Source organism: Rhinoderma darwinii, chromosome 5 (genome assembly GCF_050947455.1).
Source record: "Rhinoderma darwinii isolate aRhiDar2 chromosome 5, aRhiDar2.hap1, whole genome shotgun sequence".
Taxonomy (NCBI): Eukaryota; Metazoa; Chordata; class Amphibia; order Anura; family Rhinodermatidae; genus Rhinoderma; species Rhinoderma darwinii.
The window spans coordinates 325,195,793-325,209,629 of record NC_134691.1 but is presented as its reverse complement, the minus strand read 5'-3'; the positions used below and the strand labels follow the sequence as shown (position 1 = coordinate 325,209,629).

Genomic DNA, 13,837 nt, shown 5'->3' with positions numbered 1-13,837 from the left:
GATAACATTAACAGATCAGTTATACCACTTGGCGAATGCAAAAACAAAAAATGTATAAAAACGTATGTAAGTTGTTTGTACCGCGAAATGGTGCCAGTGAAAAATACATCACTTAAAAAAAATAAGTCGTCCTACAGCTACATCGACCGTAAAAATAAGTTATGGCTTTTAGAATGCGCCGATGAAAAAATAAAAATAAAAAATCCTGACCTTAAGGGGTTAATATTTTTTGAGAGACCCCGGCCCCCCCACGCTATAAAACGGTGCATTCAGAGAAGAATTTACTATTTTAGAGGAAGTTGTATGGTTGGGAAAAGGGAGAAAGTATTCCTGTCGCTTGGCAACTTCAAAATAACAAACTAAAAGTGAAGCGAATCCAAGAATTTGGTCCCCTGTAAATCATGCGTTTAAAAAAAAAAGCTTCAAGAGGAGTGACCTCTCCCCGGGATCAATGCAAGAAATGGACAAGGAAGCAGCACTCCAAAAATATCCAAAAGTTTTATTCTCCACCACATCTAGGTGCAAAGCTTCAACCTCACATTGAGGGTATGAACGTACACACACACACACACACACACACATCACCCCTACACACACACACACACACACACACACACATCACATCACCGCTACACACACACATCACCCCTACACACACACACACACACACACACACACACACACACACATCACATCACCGCTACACACACATCACATCACCGCTACACACACACATCACCCCTACACACACACACACACACACACATCACCCCTACACACACACACACACATCACCCCTACACACACACACACACATCACCCCTACACACACACACACACACACACATCACCCCTACACACACACACACACACACACATCACCCCTACACACACACACACATCACCCCTACACACACACACACACACACACACACACACACACACACACATCACCCCTACACACACACACACACATCACCCCTACACACACACCCACATCTCCCCTACACACACACACATCACCCCTACACACACACACATCACCCCTACACACACACACACACACACATCACCCCTACACACACACACACACACACACATCACCCCTACACACACACACACACATCACCCCTACACACACACACACACACACACACACATCACCCCTACACACACACACACACACACACACACACACACATCACCCCTACACACACACCCACATCTCCCCTACACACACACACATCACCCCTACACACACACACACACACACACACATCACCCCTACACACACACACACACACACACACACACATCACCCCTACACACACACACACACACACACACATCACCCCTACACACACACACACACACACATCACCCCTACACACACACACACATCACCCCTACACACACACACACACACATCACCCCTACACACACACACACATCACCCCTACACACACACACACACACATCACCCCTACACACACACACACATCACCCCTACACACACACATCACCCCTACACACACACATCACCCCTACACACACACACACACCACCCCTACACCGGCCATTTAAAGGGCCAGTAACCTTACCATACTAATGTATATAGTCTGTTCTGTGTTAGGGGGGGAATCACTGCTCCCTGAACACTATTTGTCTTTAACCCCTTAGGACCCAGCCATGTTTAGGCTTCAGCACCGCACACAATTTTTCCATATTTAATCTCCGCATTCTGGAATTTTATAGCTTTTTATTTTTGCGGGGCGAGTTGTACCTTTTTTAAATTACCGTTTTAGGGTATGTATATGTCCGTTTTATGAATTTTTAGTCTTGTGGGGACGTTTTTAAGTATTTCCAGTATATTGTGGAAATATTCCCAGGTACCCGTTAGACTTTGTTCACATCTGCGTCAAGGGCACCTTTCTGGCGTTCCATCGGAGCTTTCCGTAGGAACGGAGCCCAGACTGATACAAACTGAAACAATAGGTTTCCATTTCCATCACCATTGACTTCAATGGGGACGGATCCGGTGCCAATGGTTTGTTTGTCTCCATTGTGCAAGGGTTCCGTTGTTTTGACGGAATCAATACTGAGTCGAATATACGCAGCCATTCCGCTACGTGTGGAAAAGCCCTAATTCTGCAGCAAAATCGTCAACTTATCCCCCACGTGGTAGTAATAAGCCATACACCTGCAGAGGTTTTCAGCCTCTGAATATGAACACGCTTCCATTCATGAATAGCAAGCAGAGATCTAGAAAATAGTAAAGCATTGAAACCTAATAGTTAACTCTTCATTAAAAAACTTATTTGCTGTTTGCACATAAAACCGGAAAACCTCTTTAAAATGACATTAAATCTAAAAACCTAAAATATATAGTATCTCTGTTTGCTGTGCAGGTAAATGTAATAGAACGCCTCATAAGGACCCTTCAATATTGTGTGGATTTCTCTTCTTCTGCTGTCAGTGCTCGTCTTGCCAATGTGCTAATCCTGTGCGTTGCCTCGATTCCTCCCCCTCAGGGAACAGATGTCACATTCGCTGTTGTTAATGATCTAGTCCGGGCTGATACAGTAAGGTCTCGTTCAGACAGCTGTAATATGGCTGCATTTTAGTGTCCGCTAGAACTGGAAGTGAACCTTGAACCACAGGGGGTCCTGGTCCAGCTGTCTAAGGCCCAATGGGGGTTTTTGCCGCAGAATCGTTTCCATGATACGATCACATAATAATTGACAAAAACTTGGTGAATTTTTTATCCAGGGTAAATGATTTTTTTTGATTGGGTTTAAACGGCAACTGCAGACTCACGTAATCTGAATCCATGCAGTTGCCCTAGGGTAGGATCAAAGGGTAGGCAGTGGCCTAGGGGGAAGTGACCACTAAAGGAAGGGGGAGGGCGCTATCTTCAGTGACTGACTGATCCGCGGGGGCACTCGCTGATCTTGTCTGAGCAAGGAGGATATTCATTTTTATTTTTCAACGCTATTCATGGGAGCGTGCCCGCTGACTGTTATGTGGCCACCTGCACTTATTAATGGGACAACTGTGGCCTTTACTGTTATGGAGGCACTCTGGCAGTATTCATGAGAGCACTGCAGCTATCACTGTTATGGGGACACTCTGCCACTTCATGAGAACATTGTAGCTATCACTTCTATGGGGTAACTCGGCCACTATTTATTGGAACACTATAGCTATCACTGTTATGGAGGAACTCTGACACTGTTCATGAGAGCACTGCAGAGATCGCTATTATGGGGAACTCTGCCATTATTAAAACACTGCAGCGATCACTGTTATGGTGAACTCTACCACTATTTATTAAAACACTGCAGATATTGCTGTTATGGGGGAACTCTGCCACTATTCATGAGAGCACTGCATATATCGCTGTTAGGGGGAACTCTACCACTATTCATGAGAACATTGCAGCGATCACTGTTATGGTGAACTCTACCACTATTTATTAAAACACTGCAGATATCGCTGTTATGGGGGAACTCTGCCACATTTGGCAGTACTTACTGCTGGCACCGTTATGGATTGTGGTCTGTATTTGGGGGTGCAGTTTATTAAATATACAATGTTCCCTTCAAAACATTTCTTGAAGTTGTCAGCTATGATATATATGCTATGCCGATGTCCAGACGTGAAGTGGCATTAATATTAGTTCTATATAACTGTCAGCACTGATTGGACAGCGTCAGTCTGTGTAGGGACACACCCCCATATGGTAACACCCAGTTTTTAAATTATTTGCATATTTTTAGGCGGAATAACAGAGGAATAGCACAAGGCAGAAAAGATGCTCCAGAATTATCTTATGGGGAATAGAAGTATTTACAGACATGTCAGGAGAGGGGACAGCTCCTCTTTAATAGGCCACCTTTAAAGGGGACATCAGGATTTTTGGACCCATGTCCTCTTGTGTCCAATTAGACCTGTACACAGAGAGACTGGTTGTCCGGCTCGTATGTAATTACCGGACATTGGGTTATAAATTTGTGATTTGGGTTGTGAGTAGCCGGGGTGTTCAGAAATGCTACATTACATACGTAATTACCCATCCGGAACATTAACCTTTACCTTGTTGTCTGTCCGTTTTGTAAATGGGGAAATTCATGGTAGGTGGGGGAGGGGTTATAATAAAGTTGGATGGAAAAAATGTGTTCTTGGTAACTTATTGGATCACTGTTTATTTGCCAGTAAGAAGAATGAGAGTTGTAGTGTGATCTATTACTATGGGCAACTACGCTGTTTTTGGAAATTATTTATAAAGTATTGCGGATATTACACCTAGTCTAATTGTGGGCAGCATGGGTCATCGATGACAATCAGCGACTCCTGTGAAAAGGTAGGGATTAAGGGTATATTCATACGTAGAGATGAGCGAACCGGGACAACCGAACCCGGTTTCGGTCCGAACATCGGGAAAAGTTCGGTTCGCAGCAAATCCGAACTTCACCGGGTTCGGCCGAACACGTTTTGACCGAACCCGGTCAAAAATATTATACAAATCGGCAGCCACTTGTCTATCAATCACTGATAGAGAAAAGAGGCTGCTGATTAAAAATAAAATAAAAAGCATTTCATTCGTACCCGGTCGTTGTCTTGGTGACGAGTCCCTCTTCTTCCTCCAGTCCGACCTTCTTTCCTGTCGCGGCAGCCTGTGATTGGCTGCAGAGGCCGCTGCAGCCTGTGATTGGCTGCAGAGGCCGCGGCAGCCTGTGATTGGCTGCAGCGGTCACATGGGCTGTAACGTCATCCAGGAATATCGGGCCGGATGTCGAGAGGGACGCGTCGCCGGGAGACCGGACTGGAGGAAGCAGAAAAGTATGAGCGTTCACAGCAGCACAGAATCTGCACGCTCCTCTCCTGAAATATTCTGTGCTGCTGTGAACTCTGCTCTTACCATTACGTAGCTCTCAGTCTGTTACCTCTCCTCCACTCCTGTCCTCAATAACTCCTTCACATGATTGGCAAGTCACCACCCTGCACAAGATCCGCACGCTGCTCTCCTGAAATATTCTGTGCTGCTGTGAACTCTGCTCTTACCATTACGTAGCTCTCAGTCTGTTACCTCTCCTCCACTCCTTTCCTCAATAACACCTTCACATGATTGGCAAGTCACCACGTAATGGTAAGAGCAGAGTTCACAGCAGCACAGAATATTTCAGGAGATGAGCGTGCGGATCTTGTGCGGGGTGGTGACTTGCCAATCATGTGAAGGTGTTACTGAGGACAGGAGTGGAGGAGAGGTAACAGACTGAGAGCTACGTAATTGTAAGAGCAGAGTTCACAGCAGCACAGAATATTTCAGGAGAGGAGCCTGTGATTGGCTGCAGAGGCCGCTGCAGCCTGTGATTGGCTGCAGAGGCCGCTGCAGCCTGTGATTGGCTGCAGAGGCCGCTGCAGCCTGTGATTGGCTGCAGAGGCCGCTGCAGCCTGTGATTGGCTGCAGAGGCCGCGGCAGCCTGTGATTGGCTGCAGAGGCCGCGGCAGCCTGTGATTGGCTGCAGAGGCCGCGGCAGCCTGTGAATGGCTGCAGAGGCCGCGGCAGCCTGTAATTGGCTGCAGAGGCCGTCAAGTGACGTGCGTGACCGCCACTACAGCCTATGATTGGCTGCAGCGAGCGGCGACATGGATGAAACGTCATCGCTGGAGGCCGGACAGGAGGAATGTAAGTATGAACGTATTTATATATATTTTTTTTATTACATTAAAATTGTATTTTCCACGCGCCGAGCATGTACTGTCAAGGTTGCTGAAAGAGTTAGTGCAGCCCATTAACTCTTTCAGCACCCTGGAGAGTACCATGCTCGGCGCACGGAAATTACAAGTTCGGTCAGAACTAGTTCGGTCCGAATCGAACTTTTTCGTGAAATTCGGCGAACTAGCCGAACTGAACTTTTGATAAGTTCGCTCATCTCTATTCATACGCTTAATAAAAAACGTCTGAAAATACAGAGCTGTTTTCAAGGGAAAACCGCTCCTGATTTTCACGGCGCGCGTAAAAAAAAACGCCCCATCTGAACAGAACGCCGTTTTTCCCATTTGAAATCAATGTAAACCTGTTTGGAGGCGTTCTGCTTCCGATTTTACAGCCGTATTTCGGCCGTTTATGGCCCGAAAAATGGCCGAAAATCAGCCGTGTGAACATACCCTAAGAGAGAACTCCAACTCCCACCGTTTTCTCATAGTCCGTGACGGCCTTTTTGCAAAAAGGAAGGACCTCCAGGTAATACACAGACAACCAGACTCCGCCAGAGCAATAGCAGATCTGTTGACGTCTCTGACTGGTGCAAGGAGGTCCTAAACCGGCAAACATCCCTTTACCTGCAAAATAGTGCGGCCATAAAGGGTGTATTAATTTCTGCACCATTTTGCAGTTAAAGGGACGTTTTACGTGCAATAACGCGGCCATTAACAGGGTATTTGACAGCTGCGCTCCGTGTGGCCTTACCCTTAATAGTTAAAAAAAAAAAAAATCAAGTTTATTGTGTACAGTGGCATGTCACTATAATAATATTTGATGACCCCTATAATTCCGGTAAGCTTTTAAATCAATTAAATAGAAATAATGGGGGTCTGTTTGTTTTTTGTTTTGTTTTTTTACAATAAGTTTTGTTGTTTTTTTGTATTTTCTAATATGCTGAATTATACTCCTATCATAAAGCGACAAAAGAAATGGTGTACCTGGTCCTTGAAAACCGCAAATTATCATAAAGCTACATACACGTAAAATCGTTATGACTGGATTCTGGAAAAATTGGACTTGTTCTATCTGCCATAAGGGGTTCTCTGCTCTGGACAATCCGTACTTGTTCCCTTAACAATAAACTGATCACAAAGTGTCTACCTCCTGAGACCCCAAGGGATCATCTGTAATGGGGTAGAAAACCTGTCGGGAAGTGTTCAATTTCCCTGCAGCGCCATCACAGGGGAAATGGAGCATTACACTGTGTCCAATTCACATCAATGGGTTGTTCGTGTAATGTAGGACAGGACAGGTCCTCTAGAGCGAGAGACGCTCTTGGTGACCGCTCTCTACTCCGGCCAAGAGATGAGGATCCAGAACTGAGGACCCCCCTATATTAATTTAGAATTCCCTAATAGGGTGTATGAAAATGTGTTGTTTTTTTTTGTTTTAACTGGGCAGCCCCTTTTTTTTCCCACTTATATTATTGGGTTAATATTTATTTTGACGTTTTTCCAGGGATTTGAGCCTCGGTGCTTTATATTTAGCTGATTCAGACCTGTTTTATATGGAGTAAATGGGCTGGTTTTTGTTGTTAAGCATTTTGTACAGAATAAAATTATCGATTCCAATTAAATATTCATCATCCCCCATCACACAATGACGATAGTTGTGGAAAGCCGGGTTTTAGCCGATTCCTCTTCTCATTTACACTACAAAGTGATCCGCAATCCTGAGCTCTGAAACATTTCTTGTTTTCCATATTTTTTAAGTGAAAATTGGAACATCTGGCGTACGGCGAACAATGTGCGAGATGCAAATATTTCAGATCCGCTTTCTTTTTCCTTTTTTTTTGACTAAGATTTGCAGGTGATTTGCTAAATTCTTGTCCCATCTTGACACATGAATGAACATTAACATGACAATGCCTTGGATGTCAGATGGTACCCAGGGACGGTTAAAAGGAACAGTTGTCATGTCAAATAAGCGAGCGTTTAACACGATAAGGATGATTAAATATTCACAATTACCGAGCGTCTTTCTCCGCGCTTCGTATATACTTCTCATTCACGAACTGGACACTGCTGTGTATTAGGCTGGTTCTATATTAAGGAGAATAATTAAGAAATGTCATTAAAAAATTTTTTAAAAATACGTTTCCGTCAGAAAATATGCCTGAGGTTTATATACAAGAGATATATCAAGATCTTATAGGGATGGCGCATGCTGTAGAAATGCTGTTTTGCATGAGAGCTCCGCCTTCAAATACTGACCACACCCCCTTTAACAGTATTTCATGTTGCTTATATAGCGCCAACCTATTCTGCAGCGATCTTCAGAGATTGTCACCAATCACGTCGGCCCCCTGTCTCCATACACACCCTAGGGCAAACGCTAACACACCCGAGGGCAATTTCATCGGAGGACAGTTATTTTATTAGGATGTTTTTGGAGTGTGGTAGGAAAACCGAGAACTCGGGGAGAACCTACAAGCTCTATGCCCCTACCTGAAGGTTTTCTAACCTTACACGTTTTGGGTTTCTAATAACGAATATTTGATAAACCGGCACCTATTAGGTCCCAATATGTTTGTGTTCTGGATCTTGCAGTAATCCAAAGTCAATGGGACCTAATAGGTACTTGATTATCCAATATTTGGGATTATCAGAGGGTCATAGAAATCTATTATATATTATACATAGGCCGCATTATTTTCGTTCCTCTTACCAATTTGGTCTTCTCGCAGGGACGTGTTATGTTGTCGGGCAGATAAGTCATGGCGGCAGGGAACTTCTGGAGGTTTCCTCGGCTGAGGTGCTTCACTGACTGCACTATGGTCTATTGTTTAGTTAAATATAAGCAGGCCGGGCCCCGTCATCTGCGTGGCAGCGAATCATGTGCGATGTAACTTCCCTACAAGTAAGATGAGCGTCTCTGACCAGTATAAAGGTGCGCTCATAAATGGAGCGGATTAAACATCGGTTTAAAAGCCAGACTGGCCCCAAGGACTTCTGGTACTGGGAGGTTCAATCCAGTGCTTCATGTATAGATCTGCTCACTAAGATTTCTTTCAGCGCAAAAAGTAAGGCTCTGTTCACACTACGTTTGGTGTGTACATTCACCATACACGACGGGAAATGACTATGTTGTGTGTTATACGTTGGGCCTTTACAGTCGTAGGAATATGTCGGAAGGGAAAACCTGGTTGAACACAGCCTTAAGGGTCAGTTCACACGTTGCGTAAATACTGCGGATACAACGGAAAATATCACAGCAAATACAGTAGCAGCAAAGTGGATGAGATAGAACAAGTCTCATCTACACGCTGCGTAAATACTGAGCGGAAAAAGCACTCCGAAAATGACCGCAGCATGTCAATTGTATTTCTGTAAACGCTGCTCATTTTTTGTGGGTTTTCCCTATTGAATTCAATGGGGAGTTAAAATCCACAACAAATAGTAGTTGTTGCGTTTTTTTTGCGGCGGGTTTGCAACAATTTCGCCACAAAAAACCGTAACTCTGAAAAAAAAAGAACTTCTACTTACCCAGGAGTCTGTGTTTCTTCCTCCAGGCCAGCCTCCTAGGATGACGTTTCATCCCATGTGACCGCTGCAGTCAATCACCGGCTGTAGAGGTGCCCTGGGATGGAACGTCCGAGGTGCTGCAGTTTTCCGCAGCGGACATTCTGGGCGAAAAACTTAAGCGCACAGTTTAGTGCGCTTTTTCACCTGGAATTGCCTGCGGCGCACAGGGCGGGTACGCTACATGCTTTTACGCAGCGCATCTGCCCCGTGTGAACTCAACCTAAGGGTATGTTTACACGCAGAGTTCTCAGGCGTGTTTTGGGGCGTAAACGCCTCGAAATATACCTGAGAAAGCGGTAACTAAACGCCTACAAAGATCTACCCATTAAATTCAATGGGAAAAACTGCGTTTCCTTCAGATTGGGCGTTTTTTTAGGCCGCCGTTTTAAAAGACGCTGCATAAAAAAAACGCAGCTTAGAAAGGAGCATGTCACTACTTGAGTCGTTTTTGGAGCTGTTTTTCATTGTGTCAATAGTAAAACAGCTCGAAAAACGCCTAAAAACAAAAACTATTTTGGCTACAAAAACGGATGAAAATCAGATGCTGTTTTCTCTGAAAACGGCTCTGTAATTTTCAGCCATTTTTGACTCTGCGTGTGAACATGCCCTGACAGTGAAGCATTTGTCAAGAGTAAACACTATGTATAGGTTTAGCGCATGCGTTAGGAGTATCTAGCCAAAATGGGTCTGATGTTACCGTGTTTATATGCTTAATACTTGTGCCTCCAAGATGGAAATTGCCATATGTAAGCTAGATCAGTTTCTGGGAAAACTGGGTGACAATATGACCTCTGAGAAGCAGAGAGAGAGCGTCATGACACAAAGGACGAATAATAATGAATACCAATGTCCAGATTCTCTATACCCCTTAGATCAGGGGATGGGGGTCATCTCATTGCTAGGGACCCCCATTTCAGTACAACCATTGAAATGAATGGATGTCTATTTTGTTTATTATGTCCTGTCGGGGGAATCCCAATATATTCGCTTTATATTGCATAAGAGGGTATATAACAAGGGGTTGTCTGTAACAGGTAGCATGACTCTGCGCATCAAGCCTGCTGTACAAACAGGGAATGTTACCTATGAGTACAAATGCAAATTTTATTTTGTTGCATTTGTGTTTTTTCATTTGCAAATTGTGAATTTTATGTTTTTGCATAATAAATGTTTTTGACGCAGCAGCTCCACCTAGTGGTCGCCTAGGGTTTCTGGTACTATATATATATTGTGTGTGTGTGTGTGTGCGCAAAGGGGGGGGGGGGGGGTTTGTTTTTTCCCGTACCTTATGCATTGTACACATTTCTGGCATAGTACATTCATTCAAGTATATACGACGATTACTTAAAGTTACAGTAAATGTTGTTTGTTCATAAATATTTGTAATTGACAGGAACGTGGGTAAAGAGTAGTATCGGAATCATCCAAAAGGAAGGACATCAGCTGACCTGGACATACATTGCTCCACAGATGGGATACTGGGTTGCCGCCATGTCTCCTTCACACCCAGGTAAAAAGTCTTACAAGTATATGAGTAAGATTGTATTAGGAACATGGCACTTATTCAGATTTTGTTGTGATTCTACATTTTATAAAATGCTCCTAGAACGGCTTATATGAAAGATTGCAAAACCATAACCACATGTAAAAAATACTCCAGGCGTAAGAAAGAAAGCAATATGAGTGATCTGGCTCTTAAAGGGTTTGTCCCAATATCAATTGTTGCAATATAATTCAGCATTAAAAAGGAGTTACGTGATTTACCTTATGTTTACCGTATATACAAAAAATTTCCTATTGCGAGATATTCCGTTCAATCCATCATAATGGCGCCCCAACGTGTTCAATCTGCATAGTAATGTACACCGACTCCTTCTGAGAGGAATGAGGAAGGACGCACATTCTCCGTTCCACTGTACCACCAGTTAATAGAATGTCTTCTCTGCTTGTCAGTAAAGAAGTAGAGAAGAAGTTGTATTTAGAAACGCATTTTGTAGTGTAGATGGAGACACACACACTAATAAGCCCACAGGGGAGCCAGCAGTTTGCTTAGTGAGAATGAGCAGCCTCTCCCTATGTGTAACCTGCTGGCTCTTCCTCTTCAGTTATAGGGATGGACTCTCCCCTCTGCTGCTCATCCTCTCACTTTATGTAAGCTGTGGCTCTCCTTCAGTTATAGGGCTAGGCCCTCCCGTCTCCTGCTCATCCTCTCACTGTGTGTAAGCTGCAGGCTCTCCTTCAGTTGTAGGGCTAGGCCCTCCCGTCTCCTGCTCATCCTCTCACTGAGTGTAAGCTGCAGGCTCTCCTTCAGTTATATAGGGCTAGGCCCTCCCGTCTCCTGCTCATCCTCTCACTGTGTGTAAGCTGCAGGCTCTCCTTCAGTTATATAGGGCTAGGCCCTCCCCTCTCCTGCTCTTCCTCTCACTGTGTGTAAGCTGCAGGCTCTCCTTCAGTTATATAGGGCTAGGCCCTCCCCTCTCCTGCTCATCCTCTCACTGTGTGTAAGCTGCAGGCTCTCCTTCAGTTATATAGGACTAGGCCCTCCCCTCTCCTGCTCATCCTCTCACTGTGTGTAAGCTGCAGGCTCTCCCTCCTCTACAGTTATATAGTGCTAGGCTCTCCCCTCTCCTGCTCATCCTCTCATTGTGCATAAGCTGTGGCTCTCCCTCTTCAGTTATATAGGGCTGGGCTCTCCCACTAAATAGACATGTAATGGGGGCATTTGTAAAGTTTCTCCTATAGAGGAGGCAGTGAAACAGGACAATCTGCCTATACAAGCTATGGCAGGGAGGGGGAGGAGCTTCAGCAAAAAGGGCACACCCCCTGAGCTGCCATCCTGAAGAAAACCTAGTCGAGCATTAAATGGGGAGGTCTTTGGATCCATGTAAAACATTGGGCTGGTTTTATATATTTTTTTTAAATTGTGGGGCAACCCTTTCAAGGCCCTTTTTGATGGGCCGGGGATCAAACGAAGAGGTGCACTTTCGAATGCTCATTCCTGACCATTGACCGTTCTAACATATCTAGTTTGTCGGCTGATCGAATCTTTATGCGGGCATTGAAATGATCAAATTTCTATATTGTCGATCGTTACTTGTTACAGGCAGAAAATCTGCCGTTCTAAAACGACCCTTACCCCCTAGTGTTATTTGCCAGTGAGATGATTTCAGTAATGCTATGACATCCCCGGTGCCGCTAATGTACAGCATTATCTGCAGTAGTCTTTTAAATGTTGGGACACCACAGATACTAATATATGTTTTGAATAGTTTTTTATTAAACAGTTTTGTAAAATAGTTATATAGTAATAACACAGACTCGCAGAGTCTCAGCTTTTGCATATCAGTAATACAATTGAACAGAGTATTAGACCCACAGATACTAATATGGCTGGTAGGACACTCTGGGACATCTTGGCACTGTTGCCACGCTTCAGGTGCACACTGTACGCAATAAGTGGAAGTCGCTTTCTAATTCTTTTGCATTCTGCCCCCATAAACTATGGTATTGAGGGGTCCTGAACCATGCCCAGAACTACTTCTTTTGGATGTTGGCTTCATCTGTCTCGTTTTGGTTTTCAGATCCCGTGGTTACACAAGATATCACAAGCTACCACACATTGTTCCTCCTGGTAATATTAGGAGGGATTGTGTTCATTCTCCTGGTCCTGCTCTGTATCCTGCTGTACTACTGTAGGTAAGTCTACATGTACTGCACTAACGCACTAATACGTGTGTGTGTGTGTGTGTGTGTGTGTGTGTGTGTGTGTGTGTGTGTGTATATATATATATATATATATATATATATATATGTGTGTTTTTATATATATATATATATATATATATATATATATATACACTAGTTCTTCTCAATGAATTAGAAATCATCAAAGTTAATTTATTTCAGTAATTCAGATAGTGAAACTTATATATTATATAGATTCTTGATCTATTTCCAGCATTTTTTTCTTTTAATGTTGAGGATTATGGCTAAGAGTTGATAACTCAAAATTTAGGCTCACAAAAAATTTGAATATTGGGTCAAAGTTGAAGATTGTAGACTCGTGGTGTGACACTCTAATCAGCGAATCAACACAAAACATCTGCAAAGGTTTCCTAAGCCTTTAAATGGTCCAACAGTCTGGTTCAGTGGCTACACAATCATGGAGATGACTGCTGACTTGTCCAGAAGACAGCCATTGACACCCTCCACAAAGGAGGGAAAGCCACAAAAGGACATTGCTAAAAAAAAGTGGCTGTTCACAGAGTGCTGTATCCAAGCATCTTAATGGAATATTAAGAGGAAGAAATGTATGGTAGAAAAAGGTGCACAAGCAACAGGGATAACCGCAGCCCTGAAAGGATTGTCAAGAAAAGGCCATTCAAGAATCTGTGGGAGATTCACAAGGAGTGGACTGCGGCTGTAGTCCGTGCTTCAGGAGCCACCACACACAGACATATCCTGGACCTGGGCTACAACTGTCGCATTCCTTGTGTCAAGCCACTCATGACCCAGAGACCACGTCGGAAACGTCTTACCTGGGCTA

General features: G+C 44.0%; 1 protein-coding gene across 1 annotated transcript in view; it reads left to right on the top strand.

Moving 5' to 3' along the window:
- The window catches only part of FAM171A1 (family with sequence similarity 171 member A1), a 113,331-nt gene that overhangs the window by 95,026 nt on the left and 4,468 nt on the right, over positions 1–13,837 (top strand). The window contains exons 6-7 of the mRNA XM_075827656.1: positions 10,685–10,801; positions 12,873–12,987. Coding sequence (XP_075683771.1) covers positions 10,685–10,801; positions 12,873–12,987 — 232 coding nt within the window. The remainder of the gene's footprint in view (positions 1–10,684; positions 10,802–12,872; positions 12,988–13,837) is intronic.